This window comes from Salvelinus namaycush, chromosome 10, assembly GCF_016432855.1.
Source record: "Salvelinus namaycush isolate Seneca chromosome 10, SaNama_1.0, whole genome shotgun sequence".
Lineage (NCBI taxonomy): Eukaryota > Metazoa > Chordata > Actinopteri > Salmoniformes > Salmonidae > Salvelinus > Salvelinus namaycush.
Window position 1 is genome coordinate 783,539 of NC_052316.1, and position 26,317 is coordinate 809,855.

Sequence of the window (26,317 nt, forward strand, 5' to 3'; positions counted from 1 at the left end):
GTAAACAACTGTCGGATAAACAACTGCAAATGCCTTTAATTTCCTATCAGATTTTTATATAACTGTCTTTCAGTCTACGTTACGGTTTACACGTTTCTTAAACTTTGTTATAACTGTAAAGATATAACTTTGTATTTGTCTTGGTATTTATTCTGATAAGAGAAAAAGAAGACTGTTAAAATGAATAATGCATGTCAATATTGATAGTTTGTTACTAGTAAAATATATTATAGGCCTATGAATATATGAAATGTGTATACAAATTCATCACACCACTCAAAAGACTGGTAAATAATTTAATTGCAAAAGGGTATTTAAAAAATATTTCTACAAGAATGCATTTTTTTTTAAATGAATTTGTTTTTTTTCTTCTGCACCATCATTAAATACATCTCAATGCTTTCAGAGGAACAAAATAATTGCAAATCTCAAAGGTTTCTTCCTTTTCCTCTCACTATACATGTACAACACTTGTAAACATCTCACTTTTTTCGATATGTATTTGGAAAGTGACGAGAAGACAGGCATATTAAGTGAGTTTGTTTAATTTTTTATATATATATTTATATAAAACAGTGACAGATGAAGAAAAACATTTCTGAAAAATATTCTATCGGAAAAGGTTAGGGGTTAAAAGTCGTGGGGTTAGATGGGGTGGCGTGTGGAAGGATTAGGGGGTAGGTAGAGGAATGTGAGGCGAGTGTTAACTCCGTATACTTTCAGAGAGATGGGGTGATTGGCACAGAGAGAGATACTGTATCTACCATAAATGTATAGACTGCGGACTGGATTGGTTCAGTAGAAAATTAAAATACTAGCACCTATATCCACACTCTCCATTCACATGTCAGCGCTAAGCAGAGATACTGGTCTGTAAGATATGATTAAACAAAAACACAGAATGATGAACAATCGTCAACTCTCGACAATTCAAGGTCCTAAGTATGAAACATCTGTTAGGAACATCTCCCTACAGTGTGAAAAATCTATTTGTTCCAACAATATGTTCAGAGTTGATGTGCTAATCATTTTAAGATATGTAGCTGCAGCATCAGAGCTCATCACTCATTCAGCTTCTTTTTTCCCCCAAAGCATAAACCAAGACCTAGCACAGCATGTGCAACAAATCAATAGTTCAACCGAGCTCTGAGCTGCCATTTTTCATGAATGGGCATGTCAAACATCTGATTGTATTCAGCCTTCTCCATTGTTCACATTCATCAACCGAGTTCTATTAAGTCAATGTCCTAGCTGATGTAGCATTTGTACCTCACCTCAACTTTGAGAGCATTATCATTGTTATCACTATCATTGTCGTACAGTGCAACTTTTTCGGGTTAGTAAGCCCTTACATGGGACTCATTGAACTGGAATTGCCTCTATTTTAAAAGAAGATTAAATGAAATCAAAATAAGGAACACATCTTTTTTGCATAATATCCGTGATGGCTTCAGAGGGTTCAAAAGAAAGTCTAAAAGAGTAATATGGCAAGACTTGATGCACGGTAGACAACAGAAACTGTCTGGAAGAGAATCTGTGGGGGCCAGCACTGCAAGTACCACCCTACCCAATACAGGTGGTTCATCCCATCCCTCAGCCCCCAATCCCACTCCCCTCCTACTATAACACTGATGGTACAGTCCTAGGGGATGCAGCTGCTATCATTTACAATGAGCGCTCCAGATTGCTGCCTGTCTCCAGGCCAAGGTTGTTGGTCCCCGCACTGTACTAATCAGGCAGAGCCGCAGAGCCCAGACAGAATGATTGCAGCCTGAACAGGAAATAAATACAGATAATCATAGGCCGTCCATCCGTATGTCTGCGCTGGGCTGTGAATGTATCCCTCGGAGCAGCAGATTGGCCACTGCATTAATCAGTCTGACAAGCCGGGTCCAAGGGGCCACTTCTCTGAAAAAAGTGGACTAGGGCCCAATCACAGAGGTGCACACACACTGAGCCCCTTGACGGAGCTCCGTCTACAGACCTATCGGTTTAAGAATGGTCTGCTCTCAGAGCTATACAGTGGTTGTAACGGACAATCTTGGTAACGGACAATATCGAGATGTACAAACACAAAATAAATTCAATAAAATCTCCATAGACCATTGGGTGTGTCAACTGTGTCGGGAAGTTTCATTTGGATAAAGGTGCATGGAAGACAACTACTGACAAGTTCACATGGCTACACAATATATTCTTCTTTACAGACGATTGAGAGAAGGGATGGTACAGCTAAAGATCCAGTCTTGGCGATCACCAATACAATTTGGCCTGAAACACACACTCTCAACATACCCACTCACACACGGAAACATACACTTGAAAGGAGAGGGAGGTTGTTGGTGCAGAGTGTATACCCCTCGTGGTCGAACCACGGTTTACCCCTTGAAATGCTAAAATCATTGCAGCTGTCCCTAACTTCTCTCTACCTTTCCCTTCCTCACTTTCTCTCTCTCTCTCATTCTATTCGTCTTCAATCCCTCGCTCTCTGCTCATTTCACTCAGAATCAAACGACGTCTCACAACAACACTTTCCCAGTTTCTCAAATAGCATTTTGTTTTCATGTTATTTATCTTATTTTTTGTTACAAAACATTACAGGCTGTTTAGAACAACAACAAAAATACATTATCCAATTTTATATGCATGTTTTTGTAATAATCAATGATTTGCCGAATCCTCTTGGGTCTTTTCGTTTCCTCTTGATTGTTCTTTAGAATAAATCCACAGTTCGAATGGCCTCTTGTCCAAGTGGAGAGAAAAATAAATACACTGGGTGGAAGTATAGAAATTTAGCTAAAGTTTTAGATACATTATTTATCCAGGAATTAGTAAAAAGAAAGTTACGGTGTCTTTCGTGCTTGCCCTCAGTTGTTGTACGATGCATATATTTCCAAATGTTTGGATTTCAATAAAAAAAATGTTAACAGTTGTCCACAGAATATAGCGTAATTGTTTCCGATATAATTGTTGCTTCTTGTCACTGTTCAGTTCATGCGTTAATTGTCCATGGTGGCGATGTAGCTGAAGCTGTATTGTACAGTATTTTGTTACACTCATACGTTCGCATACACACAAACACATACATACTCACGCACAAACGCAAGCACACACAAAAGGCTGGTCGGTCTTTGTATTGAGTTGCCACAGTCCTCACCTAGCTCCTCCCTCCCCGTCACACAAAGCGTCCAACAGGAGTATTTAGCTCTGACCAGCCATCTTGAAACACAAATCTCCCCAAAGTGATGGAACAGAAAAACATAAATGGAAGGCTGATGTAAACAAATTAACAGCAATTCTAATAATAAGAAAAACACAGTTGATGAGCCAATGGTCCCAAACTTTGAGAACATCCTGAGTGTGCGTTCCCCCAGGTTTTAGAAAAAGGTTGGTTCCATACTTTTGGCCCTGGTTAGGCCAAACTAATGTGGCCCGCTCCAGCTAAGCAGCTCTCATTTAACCTCTTGACCTCTGTGACCCTCTGATTTACCCTCTTCCTCCACGTCCTTCTTAGGCATGTGCCCTTGTACATAATAATACACCTTCAATATGAAGATGGGGAATAACACACACACACACCAACAATAAAACAATTTCTATCATTTTCATTTATCATCTTGGTGTCCAAACACTTTTTTTGTGTACGAACGCTAGTTCACGTTTTCTGCTTTTTTGAAACACTTTATACTCAGTGTTCATCCTTTTCCAACTGTAATGTCCGTCAGGGGGCTTTCCGACAGATGTTGGGGTAGGGTCAAGGTTCAAGGAGATGGATTTTCACAGGAGGAAGACTAAGTTCAGGATACAAGAGGTGGGAGGGGAGGGTTTAAGTCCTGGCCAACCTCACAAACACACACGCACGCATGCAAACGATCACCCCACACTGAAACCAGTGAGGCACGCATGGGATATGGGTTCTCTTTCTTGTCTTTAGACATTTCTTTTTTACAAAATGGAAAAACATTGGACTAATAATGTGGAACATAGAAACATAAAACGTTGGCGTGGAAGAAAAATAAGAAAAACACAAGTTCGAGGCACTGCAAGCCAGTTTTGTTCTCATCTGATTGGCAGAGATGGTCAGGCAGCTAGGGTTTCCTATTGGCTCTCTCTCTGGCACAGTTCCTCCCCATCCTGTCTGTCCATCTGTCTGTCTGTTGGTCCATCTCAGACCTGGACAGGCAGTGTTTGGTTCATCTGTAGTCTCATGTCCCGAATGCTGCCTAGAATCTTCTTCTGGTGGCCGGCCAATGTCACCCCTATCCGAAGAAGGTCTCTGAGAAGAGAGAGAGAGAGAGAGAGAGGTCAGGCATAAACAAAAATAGGTCTAAAACTTGAACCAAATAATTTTTCTGGTCAGGAAAACATTGGGTTCTAATTATAAGATGTAGATAGGGAGTCCTAAGCACGCCTTTCCTACTCACTTCTCAGTATTTGGTATTCAGACACGTAACGCGCTCTACAGGTGTGGCTACCTTGCACGCTCTGAATAAATGTCATTCAACCTGCTGAAAACCCTCACACTTGCTGGCCAACGGATTTTTCTTGTGGAGTTTTCATTCAAATGGCATCCCTTTAAATACGGTGTAGCTTTTAGTTAGATTTTTTTTTCCGACAGAGTAGAATATATTAAGAGAATTGGTTAAATATTGGCTCTCTCTCAGGGGTGCGTGCTCAGTCCCCTGCTGTACTCCCTGTTCACTCATGACTGCATGGCCAGGCACGACTCCAACACCATCATGAAATTTACCGATGACACAACAGTGGTAGGCCTGATCACCAACAACGACGAGCAAGCCTATAGAGAGGTGGTCAGAGACCTGGCCAGGACAACAACCTCTCCCTCAACATGATCAAGACAAAAGGAGATGATTGTGGACTACAGGAAAAAGAGGACCGAGCACGACCCCATTCTCATCGACGGGGCTGCAGTGGAGCAGGTTGAGAGCTTCAAGTTCCTTGGTGTCCACATCAACAACAAACTAACATGGTCCAAGCACACCAATACAGTTGTGAAGAGGGCACGACAACCTATTCCCCCTCAGGAGACTGAAAAGATTTGGCATGGGTCCTCAGATCCTCACAAGATTCTACAGCTGCACCATTGGGAGCATCCTGACTGGTTGCATCCCTGCCTGGTATGGCAACTGCTCGGCCTCCGACCGCAAGGCACTACAGAGGGTAGTAAGAATGGCCTAGTACATCACCAGGGCCAAGCTTCCTGCCATCCAGGACCTCTATACCAGGCGGTGTCAGAGGAAGGCCCTAAAAATTGTCAAAGACTCCAGCCACCCTATAGACTGTTCTCTCTGCTACCGCACGGCAAGCAGTACTGGAGCACCAAGTCTAGCTCCAAGAGGCTTCTAAACAGCTTCTACCCTCAAGCCATAAGACCCCTGAACATCTAGTCAATGGCTACCCAGACTATTTGCAGAGCGCCCCCCCCCCCTCCCTCTCACCCCTTCTTTACACCACTGCTACTCTCTGTTGTCATCTATGCATAGTCACTTTAATAACTCTACCTACATGTACATCCTACCTCAAATAACCGGTGCCCCCGCACATTGACTCTGTATCGGTACCCTGTATATAGTCTCGCAATTTTTATTTCACTGCTGCTCTTTAATTACGTGTTACTTTTATCTCTTATTCTTATCTGTATTTTTTTTAAACTGCATTGTTGGTTAGGGGCTCATAAGTAAGCATTTCACTGTAAGGTCTACCCTGTTGTATTCGGCGCATGTGACTAATCAAATTTGATTTGATGTGAAAATATATGCATATTCGTCTCCGTTTCAGCACCAATTGGTAGATAAAAAAATAGGTTAAGGAAAGCATTTATGAATCATAAAATAACAGGTTTGGAGAGCCTTTACGTGGTTTGATTAATTCTGAAATTGCCACATTCAGTTCTTCAACGCATGGTAATGTTGGAAGTTTTGTGTACATACATTGCCTTCAGAAAGTATTCACACCCTTTACTTTTTCCACAATTTGTTGTGTTACAGCCTGAATATAACATTTATTAAATTGAGTTTTTGTATCACTGGCCTACACACAATACCCCATAATATCAAGGTGGAATTATGTTTTTAGACATTTTTACAAATTAAGTAAAAATGAAAAGCAGAAAAGTATTGAATCAATAAGTAGTCAACCCCTTTTTTATGGCAAGCCTAAATAAATTCTGAAGTAAAAATATTCTTAACATTTCACATAATAACTTGCAAGGACTCACTCCATGTGCAATAATAATGTTTAACATGATTTTTTAGTGACTACCTCATCTCTGTACCCCACAGATACAATTATATATAAGGTCCCTCAGTCGAGACAGTGAATTTTAACCACAGATTCAACCACAAAAGACCAGGGAGTTTTTCCAATGCCTCACAAAAAGGGCACATATTGGGGAAAAGTAAAAAAAAAAAAAAAAAAAAAGCAGACATTGAATATCCCTTTGAGCATGGTGAAGTTATACATTTTGAATTCGGGTTGTAACATAAAATGTGGAATAAGTCAAGGGGTAAGCCACTGTAGAAATATAATAGGGAGAATATTGTACAATAGTAGGCTATACCCTTGTCTATTGCCTGGACTAACCATGGATCTGTGTGATGACACGCCCAAGTATTGCGCCATGCATCAGGTTCAAACTTTTGCTGCCTGGTCTGCGCTCCACTCCATAATGATTTAATTAGTGACGCGTTGACAGAGGAAGAAAATTAAGGTAAACAAAACAATGTAATTAAATGGAATGATAACATAGGCAATACCAACAGTAACTAACAGTCAATTGTCAGTTTAATATATGTGGTTATTAGGCCTAATGACGGTCGATACTGACAGTGGCTAATGTTTAACATGATAGAAATAGGAGACAGAGAACATCGGGGTAGCCGTTAATTAAAACATTCAAGAATGCCCATCCCTGCAAGTTAAAAGGGCGTACCATTTAAATTCAGCGTAATGGCATAGCATTTCATAAACAGTACTGTGGGAAAGTTGATATGCTTCAGTTTGCTGCCATATGACTGGTTTCACATTTGTCTCCAGAGATTATAAGGTAAAAGAGATATAGAGCAAGTGTCATTTATACACTGCTCAAAAAAATAAAGGGAACACTTAAACAACACAATGTAACTCCAAGTCAATCACACTTCTGTGAAATCAAACTGTCCACTTAGGAAGCAACACTGATTGACAATAAATTTCACATGCTGTTGTGCAATTGGAATAGACAAAAGGTGGAAATTATAGGCAATTAGTAAGACACCCCCAAAAAAGGAGTGATTCTGCAGGTGGTGACCACAGACCACTTCTCAGTTCCTATGCTTCCTGGCTGATGTTTTGGTCACTTTTGAATGCTGGCGGTGCTCTCACTCTAGTGGTAGCATGAGACGGAGTCTACAACCCACACAAGTGGCTCAGGTAGTGCAGTTCATCCAGGATGGCACATCAATGCGAGCTGTGGCAAAAAGGTTTGTTGTGTCTGTCAGCGTAGTGTCCAGAGCATGGAGGCGCTACCAGGAGACAGGCCAGTACATCAGGAGACATGGAGGAGGCCGTAGGAGGGCAACAACCCAGCAGCAGGACCGCCAACTCCGCCTTTGTGCAAGGAGGTGCACTGCCAGCGCCCTGCAAAATGACCTCCAGCAGGCCACAAATGTGCATGTGTCAGCATATGGTCTCACAAGGGGTCTGAGGATCTCATCTCGGTACCTAATGGCAGTCAGGCTACCTCTGGCGAGCACATGGAGGGCTGTGCGGCCCCACAAAGAAATGTCACCCCACACCATGACTGACCCATCGCCAAACCGGTCATGCTGGAGGATGTTGCAGGCAGCAGAACGTTCTCCACGGCGTCTTCAGACTCTGTCACGTCTGTCACATGTGCTCATGTGCTCAGTGTGAACCTGCTTTCATCTGTGAAGAGCACAGGGCGCCAGTGGCGAATTTGCCAATCTTGGTGTTCTCTGGCAAATGCCAAACGTCCTGCACGGTGTTGGGCTGTAAGCACAACCCCCACCTGTGGACGTCGGGCCCTCATACCACCCTCATGGAGTCTGTTTCTGACCGTTTGAGCAGACACATGCACATTTGTGGCCTGCTGGAGGTCATTTTGCAGGGCGCTGGCAGTGCACCTCCTTGCACAAAGGCGGAGGTAGCGGTCCTGCTGCTGGGTTGTTGCCCTCCTACGGCCTCCTCCACATCTCCTGATGTACTGGCCTGTCTCCTGGTAGCGCCTCCATGCTCTGGACACTACGCTGACAGACACAACAAACCTTTTTGCCACAGCTCGCATTGATGTGCCATCCTGGATGAACTGCCCTACCTGAGCCACTTGTGTGGGTTGTAGACTCCGTCTCATGCTACCACTAGAGTGAGAGCACCGCCAGCATTCAAAAGTGACCAAAACATCAGCCAGGAAGCATAGGAACTGAGAAGTGGTCTGTGGTCACCACCTGCAGAATCACTCCTTTTTTGGGGGTGTCTTGCTAATTGCCTATAATTTCCACCTTTTGTCTATTCCATTTGCACAACAGCATGTGAAATTTATTGTCAATCAGTGTTGCTTCCTAAGTGGACAGTTTGATTTCACAGAAGTGTGATTGACTTGGAGTTACATTGTGTTGTTTAAGTGTTCCCTTTATTTTTTTGAGCAGTGTATTTACAATTCCCTTATCCAAACGGATTACTCATTTACCAAGCTCTTATCAAAAACTATTATCAAGTTATAAATTGCAGAGCTTGGAGAATGCTTTTATTTATATCGGAAAAAAAGTCGATTTCTTTCCCACTTGGAACAGTTGGGTTCGCTAGACCTTATTAATGGTTTACTCACGCGTAAAGGTGGTGGAAATATTAGGGAATAAAGTCAATGTCAGAATACGGCATATCTGTATACACACCTCCGCCACACCTTCATTTTTTCGACCCCCCCCATAGGGCATTACATGGACTCTACGATTTGGTCCTGCCGTACATACCTACACGTACACTACGGTCACAAGATGCAGGCCTCCTTATTCTCCCTAGAATTTCTAAGCAAACTGCTGGAGGCAGGGCTTTCTCCTATAGAGCTCCATTTTTATGGAATGGTCTACCTACCCATGTGAGAGACGCAGACTCGGTCTCAACCTTTAAGTCTTCATTGAAGACTTATCTCTTCAGTAGGTCCTATGATTGAGTGTAGTCTGGCCCAGGGGTGTGAAGGTGAATGGAAAGGCACTGGAGCGACGAACCGCCCCTGATGTCTCTGCCTGGCCGGTTTCCCTCTCTCCACTGGGATTCTCTGCCTCTAACCCTATTACAGGGGCTGAGTCACTGGCTTACTGGTGCTCTTCCATGCCGTCCCTAGGAGGGGTGCATCACGTCGTGCCAGGCTTTTTTGCTCTATACTCGACTTGAGTGGGTTGAATCACTGACGTGATCTTCCTGTCCAGTCTTGCGAGACCTGTGCGGTGGAGGAGATCTTGGTGGGCTATACTCAGCCCTGTCTCAGGGTAGTAAGTTGGTGGTCTGTTGATATCCCTCTAGTGGTGTGGGGGCTGTGCTTTGGCAAAGTGGGTGGGGTTATATCCTGCCTGGTTGGCCCTGTTCGGGGGTATCGTCGGACGGGGCCGCAGTTTCCATCGACCTCCCTCCAGTATCTATGCCCCGGGGGGCTAGGGTCAGTCTGTCCTATCTGGTGAAATTCTCCTGTCTTACCAGGTATCCAGTGTGAACTTAAGTATGCTCCCTCTAATTCTCTCTCTCTCTTCCTCCTCTCCCTGAGGCTCCTCTCCCTAGGACCATGCCTCAGGACTACCTGGCCTGATGACTCCTGGCGGTCCCCAGTCCACCTGGTTGTGCTGCTGCTCCAACTCCACTGTTCTGCCTGCGGCTATGGTACCCTGACCTGTTCACCGGATGTGCTACCTTGTCCCGGACTTGCTGTTTTCGTCTCTCACTCCTTCTCTCTCTCTACCGCACCTGCTGTCTCGACCTCTGAATGCTCGACTATGAAAAGCTAACTGACATTTACTCCTGAGGTGCTGTTCTGTTGCACCCTCTACAACCACTGTGATTATTATTATTACCCGGCACAGCTAGAAGAGGAATGGTCACCACTCACAGCCTGATTCCTCTCCAAGTTTCTTCCTAGGTTCCTGCCTTTCTAAGGAGTTTTTCCTAGCCACCATGGTTCTACATCTCCATTGCTTGCTGTGTGAGGTTTTAGGCTGGGTTTCTGCATAAGCACTTTGTGACATCTGCTGATGTAAAAAGGGCTTTATAAATACATTTGATTGATTACATTTGATTGACATATGCCAGTAGGTTTAAATGAGAACAAATACAGTTTGCCCTTGTGGAAACAGTTGCAGACAGCAGTTATCTGTGTACACCAATAAAATGTCTTCCTTGTGTAACAGTATAGCTTCTGTCCCTCTCCTCGCCCCTACCTGTGCACGAACCAGGGACCCTCTGCACACAGACAACAGCCACTCTCGAAGCATCGTTACCCATCGCTCCACAAAAGCCACGGCCCTTGCAGAGCAAGGGGAACAACTACGTCAAGATCTCAGAGCAAGTAACGTCACTGATTGAAACGCTATTAGCGCACACCCCGCTAACTAGCTAGCCATTTCACATCGGTTACAATTGAGTCATGTCATCAAAATGGGAACACTCCTCAGTGCACTGATACCTGGGCCAGATGTAACATACTTCAATATCCTGGCAGGTGGACGAGAGGAGGAAAATAGTAAGGGGGAAGGGAGGTTAATATTTTAACAGTCCTTTACGCCACTGTGGGCCAGCTGGTGCTTTTCACGTCACTAAAACCAATCTGCCAGCCAGCCAGCCAGCCAGCCAAACAACCTGTCAGTCGAGAAAACAAGTTAGTTTTTGAGAAAACCAAGCGAGTGAGGAAGTCAGTCATGGAACATTCTGTCAGTAGCCCATCAGTTATTTCTGCAACAGACTGTAAGTCAGTGTGTCAACTAGTCAGTGATCGAGAAAATAAAATAAGTTAGTAATTATGTCAGTCAAAGAACAATCAGTCAGTAGCCAATGACTTATTCATATAACAGACTAGACTGCCAGCCAGTGCGTCAACTGGTAGGTCATTTGATGGTGATTCGTCTAATCTTACACAGTCAGTTAGATGACAAAGCTGTCTTGAAAGACAAGACTGGAAGAGAACAGTAATCCATCCTTTCAATCAATCGTACAGCAGTCACCCAGGTTGACTTGTCTTTTAACAGTTTCTCAAACTGTCTTCATAGTTCAAAAGAGGACAGAGAGAGTTCACTCCGAAATGGGGAAATATGAAAATGACACCCACACAGAGGCCTTATTAAAGAATGGCTGCTATGAAAAAAGCTGCAGCACCTGTTTGGCCGCAGTCAGTCAGACGGTGTAATCTAATCGTCTCAGCGGTGTTAGTTTAACACTAAGGCCTCATGTACCGGGTTGTTAGGAATAATTTCACAAGGACTCTCTTTTCCGCTCTTTTGTTTGTTTTTCCCTTGCCGATAACGAAGGAGAGAGCAAACCACGGTCGGCATCTGGGGGAACGATTAGCAAACCACGAGGGCCCAGCGCCTGTCTGGATCCTCTCCGTTCACACAGACAAAGACACACATATGCACACATAAATTCAACCTTCTACACAGACACCATGCCCTTTGCAAGTCTGCATGTTTCTGTTGTCCTCTGCATTTGCACACACACAGACAAATACACACACACACACACTGCATACTACCTTATCTCTACTTTTACTACGCATTTTGGACATGAGACTTTTATTGTTATTATTGATTCATGTACTGCATTGTTGAGGGAACTAGCACATAAGCATTTTGCTGCACCTTTGTACCTGCTGTAAAGTGTGTACACGACGCAAATTTCTTTATTTTATTTTGATTTAACACAAACAATTTTGCCTAAATGAAATCAATTGTGTTTTTGTTTCCATTGCAATTACTCCAGCAACGGAGGATAAAATGATCATAAATGCAAGCCATTAGAGGAATTACCTACCATCAAGAGCAGGAGAGAGCCACTGTACAGCACACTTGTCGGCCTGCCAAATTGAAACAAATCCCCTATTATCCACCTAACGAGGATGATATATCGATCATTATTATTATAATTCCTTTATTTGATCACAACTAGCCCCGTTTCCATGACTTCTATGACACACATTTCCTGTTATATAAATAACGTGCCAAGCTGGCTCTGAAAACGTTGGTCATGTTCATTAGGCCCCAAATGAAAGAAAATGGAATGAAACAGGGAGGGACTACCAGGACTTGTCCAATGACAAACGTTCTTTTTCATTTTGCGTTGCAAAACCTTTTATAACGTTTTGTTTCCTAATGAACACGACCCAGTTCTGTGTCAACTCTAGGTTATTATTGCTGGAAGGGAAGGTGTCGTGAGGTAACGTGCACTATGGAGGAAGAGTGTATGTAGTGTCCTTCAAGTCTCTCCAAGATGAGGAAGAACCTTCAAGAGAAGTGCTTTTTTCCTTATTGTGTTTTCACTTCAGGGTCAATTAGTGTTTGTGGACCCTTATCCCAAATGGTCTCTCACTAGTTTTACAACTGACTAGATATCCCCCTTTTCCTTTTCTTTCCAATCACATACAATGAGAACAGTAACAACTGCAGCCACCATTATTCCCAAAGCAACTCAATTTGTAGTGTTACCAACGCTGTCCTGGTTCATACTGTACAATCTGTGTGAGAACTGGGCCTCTGTGAGTTAATATTTAAATGCAATTTGAATGTCTCCAGTCATGTAGATTTCAAGGGCCATGCTCTCATTGCACCCTAAGGATGTCTACAATGAGGCCGTTTGAATTCACCATTCTATTTGGTTGATTAAAATGGACTATTTCCCAACTACGTGGTAGGCCGGCGCCGAAAACAGTGAAGTGGATCGATCTACTGTATGTCGCGGGAGGGGATGATTTTTTTGCACATGACAATATTCTTATGATTGTCAAACTTGTTGCCACCTTCAATTCTTGCAATTTTTTTCAGAAAATGTATTCTGAACAAAAACAGAAATGCAAAATGCAACAATTTCAACGATTTTACTGAGATACAGTTCATAAAAGGAAATCAGTCAATTGAAATGAATGAATTAGATCCTAATCTATGGATTTCACATGACTGGGCAGGGGCGCAGCCATGGGTGGGCCTGGGAGGGCATAGACCCACCCACTTGGGAGCTGGGCTCACCCACTGGGGAGCCAGGCGCAGCCAATCAGAATACATTTTTCCCCACGAAAGGGCTTTATTACAGACAGAAAATCTCCTCAGTTTCATCAGCTATCTGGTGTGGCTGGTCTCAGACGATCCCACAGGTGAAGAAGCCGGATGTGGAGCTCCTGGGCTGGCATGGTTACAAGTGGTCTGTGGTTGTGTGGCCAGTTGGACGTACTGCCAAATTCTCTAAAATGACATTGGAGGCAGCTTATAGTAGAGAAATGGACATTCAATTATTTGGCAACAGCTCTGGTGGACATTCCTGCAGTCAGCATGCCAATTGCACGCTCCCTCAAAACTTGAGACATCTGTGGCATTGTGTTGTGTGATAAAACTGCACATTTTAGAGTGGCCTTTTATTGTCCCCGGCACAAGTTGCACTTGTGTAATGATCATGCTGTTTAATCAGCTTCTTGATATGCCACACCTGTCAGGTGGATGGATTATCTTGGCAAAGGCAAATTCTCACTAATAGGGATGTAAACAAATGTGTTCACAAAATTTGAGAGAAATAAGCTTTTTGTGAATCTGGAAAATTTCTGTGATCTTGATTTCAGCTCATGAAACATGGGACCAACACTTGAAATGTTGCGTATATATTTCAACACTGTCTGCTCAAGCAAATTTGCTCAACCTAGAACCAATCAGAACTCCTGTACATATGCCTCGTGATGAAGGCATTAAATGGCCTGCTTCTATCTAAGATTGAAAAACAGTGTCAGTGTTTTAAGAGGAACTAACATTATCTACCAAAGACTAAAGATAATTATCTGTTTTTGAGTGCACGTTGACCATTTAGACAATTTATTGAAAGCTAGCCAATGTTACAGTTGACTAGCCTAGCCAGCTAATACTATAAACATCAATGTGATGTGTTTCATTAGCTATCACTCTGTCAGTGAATAAAATGTTGAATTATGTTTTGGCAAGTGTCTCATTTCAAGTTAGCCGCAGGCTTAAATTAACATTCAATCATATGATTTAATAGAAACCCAAATAAAAGCATGTAGATAAATGTGTGTGTGTCATTTATGGTAGAATGGAGGTTAAAAAAGGACAGCTGCACAGGCATATTAGCCACTGGTGTAGCCTACTAGGGCTGTCACCGACAAAAACAAATCTTGGTCGACCGAGAGTCGTCCTATTCTTTTGACAAATCGATTGGTCGAAATGTTTTAACTTATTTTTTATAGACCGAAACCCTCGGTGTTTGAATAAAACCAATTACATATGCACTGACCTTGTCTGATGCATTTCACCTCCGGATGAAAAGTATGCCCAAAGTAAACCGCCTCTTACTCAGGCCCAGAAGCTAGGATATGCATATAATTCGTAGATATGGATAGAAAACACTCTAAAGTTTCCAAAACTGTTAGAAATAATGTATGTGAGTATAACAGAACTGATGGCAGGCGAAAACCTGAGAAAAATCTATCCAGGAAGTGGGATTTTTTTCATGTTTGTAGTTTTCCATAGACTGCCTATACAGTTTCCAATGACTTAGGACTCAGATTGCACTTCCTATGGCTTCCACTAGATGTCAACAGTCTTTAAAAATTGTTTCAGGCTTGTATTCTGAAAAATGAGGGAGTAAGACCACTCTGAGTCAGTGGATAGTGGACCCACCGCCTAAGTCACTCACCCACACTCTACTCTTGCCATATCAACGAGGCCTTTTGAACTGAACGAAACTGAATTGAGTTTGATTCATTTGAATCGACTATTCCTCGATTCACTCAATCACCCTGCTATCTTGCCACGTCAATGGGGCCATTTGAGCTGAAACAAACCAATTTGTAAGTGAACCAACTTATGTCTCAATGAAGCCATTTGAACTCAACTAAACCAAACCAAATATAATTAATCGGAATCGACTCATTCTTCACTCACTCTGCTGTCATCTGGGCCACTAGATCGAAGGATGCGAAGCCGGCATTGAGGAAGTTGTCGCGATAGCGGCTCATCTTGATGGCATCCAACCAGTCTCCCACGGTGGTGAAGGTGGTGTAGTCAGGGACGCATCGGTCGAGCAGAGGCTGCGATGCCCTACAGGAGGGAGGAGGAGAGTGAGACAAAAGAGAGAGGGTTAATGTCACGCCTCGCCTCCAGCACCAATGAAATCTCACTCCCAATCCCCCAAAACGCCACCTCGCTCTCCCCCTCGCTGCCCTTGTAGGGTCAAGGGTCAATCGCCTCCGTCGCCTGACGTAACCGCCTTTGGTTACCGTTGGAGACTGGCTTGGCCGGGCGTGTGTGTGTGTGTTCTCTTTGGTATGCTGACCAATGTTAACGAGACAAAAGGCGTGCAAACAACACAATACGGCGAAGATGGAAAGACATTTCCTCAAGAATCTCTTGGACAGCGTGGAGATATTTGTGGACTGTCAACGTGTGTGTGTGTGTGTGTGTACACTTGTCGTCACCCAACAGGGCCCTCGGACTCTCCAAAAAACCCAACCACCCCTGATTGATGTCATAGATAGGGGGGCCACCTTGCAGTTTTAATAAACAGCAGTGGAAGTTTGAAAAGAGAGGGAGAGCGAGGGTGAACGAAGGAAGGGGGGGAGAAAAGGACAGATAGAAAAAAGGGGGAAGAAAGAGGAGAAAGAGAACCTCTGTCTGTCTAGCTCTCTCTCTCTGACCGCTCTCTGCTCTGTTGATCCTTGTCGTCTTTTGATGGCATTAGATTCACAATCAAAGGTGGATGGAAAAAAGAGAGGGAGCGAGTTAATAAGAGTCAATACAGAGGCTCCATTGAAGGGTTGACTGCTGCAGAGGGATAGGAGGAGTGCTCTTTAACAAGGCCTGCGCTTCAGGGCCCCGAGGGTTCGGGGTAGCCACCATCAACCATCAGACACAGTTCCCTATTAATAGAGCACTGTTAGCCACTTTCTGAAGTCTCGTACTGAAGCGGAAGGTGTCTAGCCTGATCCCAGATCTGTTTGTGCTATCTTGCCAACGCCTTATGGTCAGTGGAAAGACAGCCATAACAGAGGATGTGGAATCAGGCTAGAAGCTGTTCACCATAGTCAAAGGAAACCAACGGCACTGGGAGAGGCCACTAAGGCCGTATGTCTCATGTTATGAGGGGCAGTTACCTGAGTGGGTACTACCAAACTGGAGCCCAAAGTGCAAAGGTGTTGTGACTGTTTACTCATGGTTTTTGGTGAGCGGTTTTTTGTTTGTCTTCAGTGTGAGTGGTGAAAGACACAGATCATTGGATTTTTCCGTGTCAGGCTACATGGGTATGCATTATCAGGCAGACACACCTGACCGCACATCGCCGCCACCCCCTTTACACACACGCACATACACACCACACACACGTACCACACACACTCACTCGCACATGACAGGACACCTCCACTTGTATTGTATGAACTATAACACGACTCCCAAACCAGTGACAAAAGTTATCCTAGCTACCGCTAACCACTACAAAGCACTAATGTCACGCCGGACGTCATGGTAGCTCATCTCTCACTCACTCTTTCCTCATTAGGATCAGCGGGGGGCACACGTCTCCACTGGCCCGTTTAAAATATATTTTGCAAAAAATTCAAATCGTTCAAGTCTTTTCGCGTCACTCTTAATCTAGCTAAATACTGGCTAATTAATCTAACTTAATCTTCCCAGCCATCGCCATAGCTACAGCTCCAGATCCCCGATGGAATCACCCCCTATTCCTCCTCACCCTCTTCCCCCTTCGGGCTCTTTCCATGAAAACTACAGAGGAATGTAGCATGAGGATATCATTAAATATGTGAAACCATCGATCTAAGAACTTCCTTGCAGGAGCTATGGTTGCCTTGAGTGCTTTATTGAGCAATGGTAAATCCACATTTGCATTGACAACACTGGCCAGTTTTTTGGTGGCATAATGTTTTAGCTATGGGAAGTACTGTGTACTGTAGGCATTGCTGAGAGACCGATATTTGTCCAGTGAAAAGTGTTATCGTTGTTGGCATGACTCGGGTGACTCTAGTACCACAGTCACCGATAAAAAATGGCACCGTCACTACTAAACGCTAGTCCAGGGGACACACTGTATTGCAGTAGACAGAAAACCAAAGAAACCCATTTCAGAGATATATATTTCTTCCTATTCTCTATAATGTAATCCATCACATACATACATACATACATACATACATACATACATACATACATACATACATACATACATACATACATTATACAGTACCAGTCAAAAGTTTGGACACAACTACTCATAACATGGGTTTTTCTTTATTTTTACTATTTTCTAGATTGTAGATGTAAACTATGAAATAACACATATGGAATCATGTAGTAATCACAAAAGTGATGAACAAATCAAAATATATTTTATATTTGAGATTCTTCAAAGTAGCCACCCTATGCCTTGATGACAGCTTTGCACACTCTTGGCATTCTCTCATTTCAATTAACAGGTGTGCCTTGTAAAAAGGTAATTTGTGGAATTTCTTTCCTTCTTAAAACGTCTTTGGTGTAGGGGGCAGTATTTTCACGTCCGGATGAAAAGCATGCCCAGAGTAAACGGCCTGCTACAAAGCCATAAAAGCTAGAATATGCATATTATTGGTCGACGGATAGAAAACACTATGAAGTTTCTAAAACTGTTTGAATGATGTCTGTGAGTATAACAGAACTCATATGGCAGGCAAAAACCTGAGAAACAATCCAACCAGGAAGTGGGAAATCTGAGGTTGGTCGATTTTCAACTCAGCTCCTATTGAAGATACAGTGGGATATTGGTAATATTGGTAAGCCTTTTTGAAATTGGACACTGTGGCTGGATTTACAACAAGTGTATCTTTAAAATGGTGTAAAATACATTTTAATAAATTTTAATAATGGGATTTCTGTTGTTTTGAATTTGGCGCCCTGCAGTTTCACTGGCTGTTAAAGAGGTGGGACGCTACCGTCTCACGTACCCTAGAGAGGTTAATGTGTTTGAGCCATTCAGTAGTGTTGTGACAAGGTAGGGGTAGTATACAGAAGATAGCGCTATTTGGTAAAAGACCAAGTTCATATTATGGTAAGAACAGCTCATTACTTTAACCTCGTTGGGCTGCAGGGGCAGTATTGAGTAGCCCGGATAAAAGGTGCCCATTTCAAACGGCTTCGTACTCAATTCTTGCTCGTACAATATGCATATTATTATTACTATTGGATAGAAAACACTCTCTAGTTTCTAAAACCGTTTGAATTATATCTGTGAGTAAAACAGAACTCCTTTTGCAGCAAACTTCCTGACAGAAAGTGGAAAATCTGAAATCGATGCTCTGTTCTAGGGCCTGCCTATTAATGTCCTTGATATTTATTAGTATAGATGCACTTCATACGTCTTCCACTAGATGTCGACAGGCAGTGAGAGAAGAAATGGAGTGTGTAACTTGATAGGACTGTTACAGTGATTTATTTAGAATTGTCACTGTCAGTGATTTATTTAGAATTTGAGGCACACTTAACCAACATGGTTACCACAGCATTCTGCAACGATACGCCATCTCATATTTTGTTTTTCAACAAGACAATGACCCAAAACACACCTCCAGGCTGTGTAAGGGCTATTTGACGAAGATGGAGAGTGATGGAGTGCTGCATCAGATGACCTGGCCAACACAATCAACTGACCTCAACCCATTTGAGATGGTTTGGGATGAGTTGGACCGCAGAGTGAAGGAAAAGCAGCCAACAAGTGCTCAGCATTTGTGGGAACTCCTTCAAGACTGTTGGAACATCATTCCAGGTGAAGATGGTTGAGAGAATGCCAAGAGTGTGGAAAAAGGCAAAGGGTGGCTACTTTGAAGAATCTAAAATATATTTTGATTTGTTTAACACTTTTTTGGTTACTTCATAGTTTTGATGTTCTCACTATTATTCTACAATGTAGCAAATAGTAAAAATAAAGAAAAACCCTTGAATGAGTAGTGGTGTCCAAACTTTAGCAAAATTCCCAGGTTTTCTAGAAATCCAGGTGTGAAGATAACCGGGTTATGGTTATTCCGGAAAATCTGTGAATTTCGGGATTTTGCAACCAGCACCAGATTGAAGTTGATGCTAACTAGGCTGAGATGGGCCAGACTGTTTGACAGCTTAATTAAAGGCTTACCCAGAAGATTGCGTGCTGCTGGTGACCACCTTGAGGCTGGCGGCATTGCGGATGAGCTTGTCCAGCGTTGCAACGATCTGGGAGAATTTAGGCCGAAGGTTCCTTTCCTTGACCCAGCAGTCGAGCATGAGCTGGTGCAGCGCTGTGGGGCAGTCCATTGGCGGGGGCAGCCGGTAGTCCTGCTCCACGGCGTTTATCACCTGGAGGGTTGGATAAGAGTTAGATTAACAAGTGGGATAGAATCAGACCTACATCAAAATATAGAGGTCAAATCGAGGGAATATGGTTTTGAATTATGAGACAAGAAAAGGATAAGAAACAGGGTGATGACTGGGGAGAGAAGGGATGGGAGAGAAGGTGGGTTTAGAGTCAAGATAAGAAGAGTCAGGAGACAGGGAGAGGGAGGGTGGGAGGGGGAAGATAAGAGAGAGCATGAGAAGGGAGAAGGGGGCAGGGGGCAGGGGGGAGAGAGGAAAGGGAAGGGGAACCAGTTAAGAAAAAGGGGGAGTCAGAGAAGGAGAGTGACAGCTTGAAGATGTGACAGTGTTTTTCGGGAATGTTGAATGTCAAACTAAGTCAACTTAAACAAAGTCAAGTCCAGTAAAGTAAATAAAAGAAAGTTCCACTCACGTCCTGGTTGCTCATGTCCCAATATGGCCGCTCTCCGTACGACATCACTTCCCACATGACGATGCCGTAGCTCCACACATCACTGGCCGAGGTGAACTTCCTGTAGGCGATGGCTTCGGGGGCCGTCCAGCGAATAGGAATCTTGCCTCCCTGTGGATATGCGAATGAGTAGGTGAGCGTGAAATACTGGGGATGGAGTCACACACAGAGTTACACACATACAGAGGGAAGAGAGGGTGAGACAAACTTACACTGGTTGAGACACGTTTGATTATGATAAGATGCCAGGTAAAACTGAGGTACACAAATACCATACACATACACACAAAACCCTGAACAACAATTTAATTGTGATTCTTATTGAATGTACAGTACAATTTGTGATTGAATAAAAAATAAATAGCAAAAAAGAACACACACTAAAACCAATGTATTACCATTCATTCAAGACTTGACATACACTATACTGTATATACAAAAGTATGTGGACACCCCTTGAAATTAGTGGATTCGGGTATTTCAGCCACACCAGTTGCTGACAGGTGTATAAAAATCGAGCACACAGCCATGCAATCTCCATAGACAAACATTAGAAGTAGAATGGCCTTCCTGAAGAGCTCAGTGTTTTTCTACATGGCACAGTCATAGGTTGCCAATTTTCCAAAAAGTCAGTTCGTCAAATTTCTGCCCTGCTAGAGCTGCCTGTAACTGTAAGCCCTGTTATTGTGAAGTGGAAACGTCTAGGAGCAACAACGGTTCAGCCGTGAAGTGGTAGGCCTCACAAGCTCACAGAACGGGACCGCTGAGTGCTGAAGCGCGTTGTGCATAAAAATTGTCTGTCCTTGGTTGCAACACTCACTAACCAGTTCCAGACTGCCTCTGTCAGCGCAATAACTGTTCGTCGTGAGCTTCATGAAATGGGTTTACATGGCCGAGCAGCCACACACAAGCCTAAGATTACCATGCGCAAAGCCAAGCGTTGGCTGGAGTGGTATAAAATAAAGCTTGCCGCCATTGGACTCTGGAGCAGTTGGAAACACATTCACTGGAGTGATGAATCACGCTTCACCATCTGGCAGTCCGGCGGACGCCAGGAGAACGCTCCCTGCCCGAATGTATAGTGCCAACTGTAAAGTTTGGTGGAGGAGTAATAATGGTCTGGGGCTGTTTTTTGTCATTCGTGCTAGGCCCAGTGAAGGGAAATCTTAATGATACAGCATACAATGACATTCTTGATGAATCTGTGCTTCCAACTTTGTGGCAACAGTTTGGGGAAGGCCCTTCCTTGTTTCAGCATGACAATGTCCCCGTGGACAAAGCTAGGTCCATACAGAAAGGGTTTGTCGAGATCGGTGTGGAAGAACTTGACTGGCCTGCACTGACCTCAACCCCATTGAACACCTTTGGGATGAATTGGAATGCCGACTGCGAACAGGCCTACATTTGTGCCCGACCTCACTAATGCTCTAGTGGCTAAATGGACTCTCCCCGCAGCAATGTTCCAACATCTAGTGGAAAGCCTTCCCAGAAGAGTGAGGCTATGTCATGACGTTGGCCTGTGGGTAAGGTTTATGACCCCCCATAGATACCTTTCTCCCTTCCCTCTCTCTTGACTCTACAGAGGGACTCTTGAATAGCCTTTGTTGAACATAAAGAGTCTGGGAACATCAAACAAGTGTAGGGAAAGGAACCATATTTCGATAATAGAACCAGTTGAACATATGCATTGGTACTTAATGAATATGATGTCAGTTCGGTTGTCATCTGAGACATTATGACTGATGACAGGACGACCTAAACTGTATCTGGGAAAGTCTACACATTATAGTTATCAGATTCACATGGAATTGTTGTGCAATTCAAATATTTAAATATAAAATTATTTGTGAAAAGATTAAATGTAATTTTAGCTTCCAATTGAGAGATTTGGGTTTTCATAAGGTTAGGGCTCTGCTCAATCAGTGGCCAGCCCCTGTGAAGAGACATGGGTTATAAACTATGAAACACACCCTTCTCCCTCCACTATATAAGCCCTTAACGAAAATGTAACCTCCTGTTCCGGGTACATTAGGACTACGGTACGATGTCAGAAGGATTCAGATAATAATGCCAACCTTAGCGTGAGCTTTGGTTGCGAATGGTATGAACTTTGAACTCTTATTCGCTACAGAAGTGCTACCTCATAGCCGTTGAGTTAGCAGCGGCCGCTGTAAACGTGGGCTAGGAGAGGACAGACAGAGTATCCCGTCTACCACACAACAACGACACTACAACGTTTCCCGTTCACCACCAGAGACACTCTTCAAAGGACAAAGGATTCTGTTGGCAAAACACGGCCTTCCATCTACCACCAACCTATTGAAGCGCGGGTTAGAGTAAATATGTATTGCATTTTCCTTTTCCAAATGGGAGGTAATTTAGAATGCATAAGATTCTGTATTTACGATAGAGTAGTTGCCTACGGCCCGATAGAGACATCGCTTCTCCATTTGTTATTCAGTCTTCCCGCTCTTTCACTCAAACCCAACCCCCTTTTCTTTGTGTAACCAGCTGTCATATCTGTTCCGTCCACTAGGGACGTTTTCCTTTATGACATAATTTGTAATCAAGGTATGATTCATTCTGTGTACATGTAATTCTGTGTGATTATTTAGGTATTTAGTAAATAAATAATTAAACCCAATTTTGTATTGCTGATTCAACTTGTTAGTCAGGGTTTGTGAAGATAACCAAGAATTTACAACTTTCAGATGAGACTGAAATAAGGTGACGATTAATATTGACTGCTATTGCTGTAAAATATTACTAGGTCTTTAAGAGTCTATTCGGAAGATAACTGCTCTATAAATATTATTTCGTGGTGCCCCGACTTTCTAGTTAATTACATTTACATGATTAGCTCAATCAGGTAATATTAATTACAGAGAAAGTATTTCATAGAATAGCATGTCATATCACTTAATCCGGCATAGCCAAAGACACGACAGCTGTTATAGCAGCAAAGGGGGGACCAACTCAATATTAACGCCCATGCTTTGGAATGAGATGTTCGACGAGCAGCTGTCCACATACTTTTGGTCATGCAGTGTAAATGCCCACACACACATGCATACACACACTACCAAAGTGTCCTACACACTAACCAGTGAGCTGGTGTAGGTGGGATCCGTGGCGTCATCTTCGAGGAAGCGAGACAGGCCGAAGTCCGACACCTTACACACCAGGTTGCTGTTGACCAGGATGTTGCGTGCAGCCAGGTCCCGGTGGACGTAGTTCATATCAGACAGATACTTCATGCCCGCCGCGATGCCACGCAGCATCCCCACAAGCTGGATCACTGTGAACTGCCCGTCGTTGAGCTGGCAAAGACAGAGAGATAGAAAGAGAAAGATAAGCAACCATTATACTATAATCTACATTCAATAATTAGTTTAACTGTTTAACATACTCCCGTTCCTACCTCTTTGCCGCTCTCTCTCTTTTCCTACCAACTCTCTTTTGTTTTGTGTCTCTTGCTCTCTCACGGTTTTTCTCTCTCTCACTCTTTTTCTTATTTCCCCCATTTCTCTACCTGTCTCCCATCTAGCTCTCCTTCTGTTTCACCCCTTTCTCTCTACCCTCTTTCTCCTTCAATCCTTCCTTCCCTCCATCTCTCTCTCCCTCTATCTTCCGCTCTCTCGCTCTCCTTCTCAGTGTCAGACAATGTTTAATATGAGGGCGAGGCAGTGATTCATAGGCTAGTGAAACCTCTGTAAATGTCGGAGATTGCGAGAGGAGCGGCACATTTGTAAGATACTGACAACAGACGGGGGATAGGGCCTTTTCCACAGAGATAGAGAGAGGGTGTGGAATAAGAGGACATTATTAGGGAAGATTAGGAAGACATGTTTGGGTACTTTGGCAGATGATGAGATGATTACAGATACACATTTATGTGTTTTCAAGAGTATCAATTCTCTGGGTGTTTTTATATAGTGCATGTTCAAAGGATTTAGTACAGAGATTGACAGCAAGGTAGGCCTTTGTTATTATGAAAACATTTTTGGGGTTACAGTAGGTGATGGGTAATGTTAGCAAAATGTGAAATTATGTTTTTTTTTATTACCTTTGCCAAAGCCTGAGCTCAATGTTTCAAATAATTTGCTAATTCTAAACATATCCTTGTGTGTGTGTGTGTGCACCCACCAAATTATTATTATTATTTAGTATTGTGTGTGTGTGTGCACCCTTGTGTGTGTATGTTCCACAGGTTCTCTTACCCTCAAGAAAGAGTCCAGCGCCCCGTTCTCCATAAACTCTGTGACGATCATGACTGGCCGGCTTTTGGTGACCACGCCCTCCAGTCGAATGATGTTGGGGTGGTCAAACTGTCCCATGATGCTTGCTTCACTCAGGAAGTCCCGCCTCTGCCGGTCAGTGTAGCCCACCTTAAGTGTCTTGATAGCCACAATGATCTCACGTCGGCCGGGTAGCTTGCAACGCCCGCGACACACCTCCCCAAACTCTCCTGTGAGAGCGAGAAATGGGAGACAGCAAGAGAGAGAGAATAGAGAGAGAGACGGAGGGGGGAAGAGAGGAGGTATCGAAAAAGTGGAGGAGAGTGGGGGAGAGAGGGGAGAGGGACAGTTTACTGGTTAGAACCAAGGACCCAGGGAAGGGAAGCAGGAGACTGCGAGAGAGAGGGGCTCGGGCAGTGTACGGTGGCTAGGAGTGGCAGAGAAAAGGAGGGATGAAAGGTGAGAGTGAGGGACGGCCGAGGGAGAACTAAAAACGTAGGGTGAAGAGTGGGTTAGCGTGGGTAGTTTGGGGGTGGGGGTAAAGCTTGATAAGAGTGGGGAGGTGGGAGGCTAGAGATATAGGTGGGGGTAGAGGGGTGGTTGGGGAGATTAGGATTCAGAGGAGTCAGGGGCAGGGGCGGAAGAAGAGGCTGGAGGCGAGAGAAGCTTGGGGGTCGTGGAGGCTTTGCATTTAGGTCCTAACACGCCAAGCGGGTGCGAGAGTGTGTGAGAGAGACAGAAACAAGGGAAGTGAGGGAAAGGGGGAGGGTAAAGGGGAGGGGCAACAGGGTTTGAGGATTTTCCCTAAAGGCGAAGGCTGGGAAGCGACGGGTTCAAGTAGCAGCAGTAGATGTTACCGTGGTAGTGGTAGCAGTAGCAGTAGTAGAGCAGAGGGGGCTCAGCTGCAGGCGACATACACCTCAAAATCCAAATTCCCATCACCACAAGTCTTCATTCGGCTCAGATACAAGGCTAACTCTGAGTCGACAACAGTCCTGCAGCTTTTTAGCAAAAGTATTACTAATATTTCAAAATATCAAGATTTTAACTCTAACTAGTACATCAAAAAGGGGCGGAGGGGTGGAGCAAGGGTGTAAACAGGAAGAAGTAAACAGGAAGGATGCCCACAATAAGTGATGAGGTCAAGGGTCAAAGGGACTTTGGAGTGGCCCCCTTTTAGAGTGGCCCTCAAGACCCTTAAAGAGGGGGATGGAGTTTTGAGATGAATGATCCTGGCCCTGGAAGGCTGCTGTTCTAGCTTCTTGAATAGCCAATCAACTCTCCTAGATGATGTTTCAGTCAGTTAGATTCAAGTAGGGGAGCTAATCAATTGAAGTGATTGATTAATGACAGTTGAACAAACAAAATAACGTCCTACTGCAGAGCACCTCTCCGGGACCAGGAAGGGGCACTTCTTAGAGGTTAAAGGTTTAATAAAACAAAGAGACAAAAAGTGGGGAAAGGAGGTAGCAATCATTAAAGGCACTTAGGTCCCAACCTAAGGGGGAGCTACAGTTGTGAGAGAAGCGAATTAGAGGACGCAACATTTTTTGCAAAGATGTAAGTGCATATTTGTGATTAGGGGGGCTGCTAGTGCTGGGGGGATGGGGGGGGGAGCACGAGGGGAGGCGGGGCGATGGTTGTGACGATGAATTGAGTGAAAGTACCGCTTGGCGTGAAGTCCTCTAACGGTATGGCCTGGAGGTGACTAGCATTCTTCCCCCTGTAGCTCAGGAGCTTTTGTTGGTTACCTGCGCCAATGACTTCCTCGATCTTCACGCAGGAGATGTCGATCTCCTTGGCAAACTCGCGGATGGCCTCATTGGGGTCCTCGTAGGTGAAGGGGTCAATATAGACCTTCATTCCAGGTGTGACTATAGGGGATTCAATAGCGGAAATAATCACATGAATCAAGGCAGTCAAGCAGAAATTGCCATTCAAAATGATATGTACAGCATTGATTGTTAATCAATTAAATGCATGAAGGTGGCCTACGTGTTGTAATGATAGCTTAGCTTCTAATAATA

General features: G+C 43.8%; 1 protein-coding gene across 2 annotated transcripts in view; it reads right to left on the minus strand.

The window, feature by feature from the left end:
• Positions 1-2,828: 2,828 nt before the first annotated feature.
• Positions 2,829-26,317, minus strand: part of LOC120054388 (ephrin type-B receptor 3-like) — a 48,083-nt gene continuing 24,594 nt past the window's right edge. The window contains exons 9-15 of one of the 2 annotated variants that reach the window (XM_039001801.1): positions 26,042-26,164; positions 24,273-24,520; positions 23,157-23,372; positions 20,014-20,163; positions 19,384-19,583; positions 15,156-15,311; positions 2,829-4,276 (exon numbers count right to left, since the gene is read on the minus strand). In XM_039001801.1, the coding sequence (XP_038857729.1) occupies positions 4,168-4,276; positions 15,156-15,311; positions 19,384-19,583; positions 20,014-20,163; positions 23,157-23,372; positions 24,273-24,520; positions 26,042-26,164 (1,202 nt within the window). In that variant the 3' untranslated portion in view covers positions 2,829-4,167. The remainder of the gene's footprint in view (positions 4,277-15,155; positions 15,312-19,383; positions 19,584-20,013; positions 20,164-23,156; positions 23,373-24,272; positions 24,521-26,041; positions 26,165-26,317) is intronic. The other variant, XM_039001802.1, reaches the window with a different exon arrangement.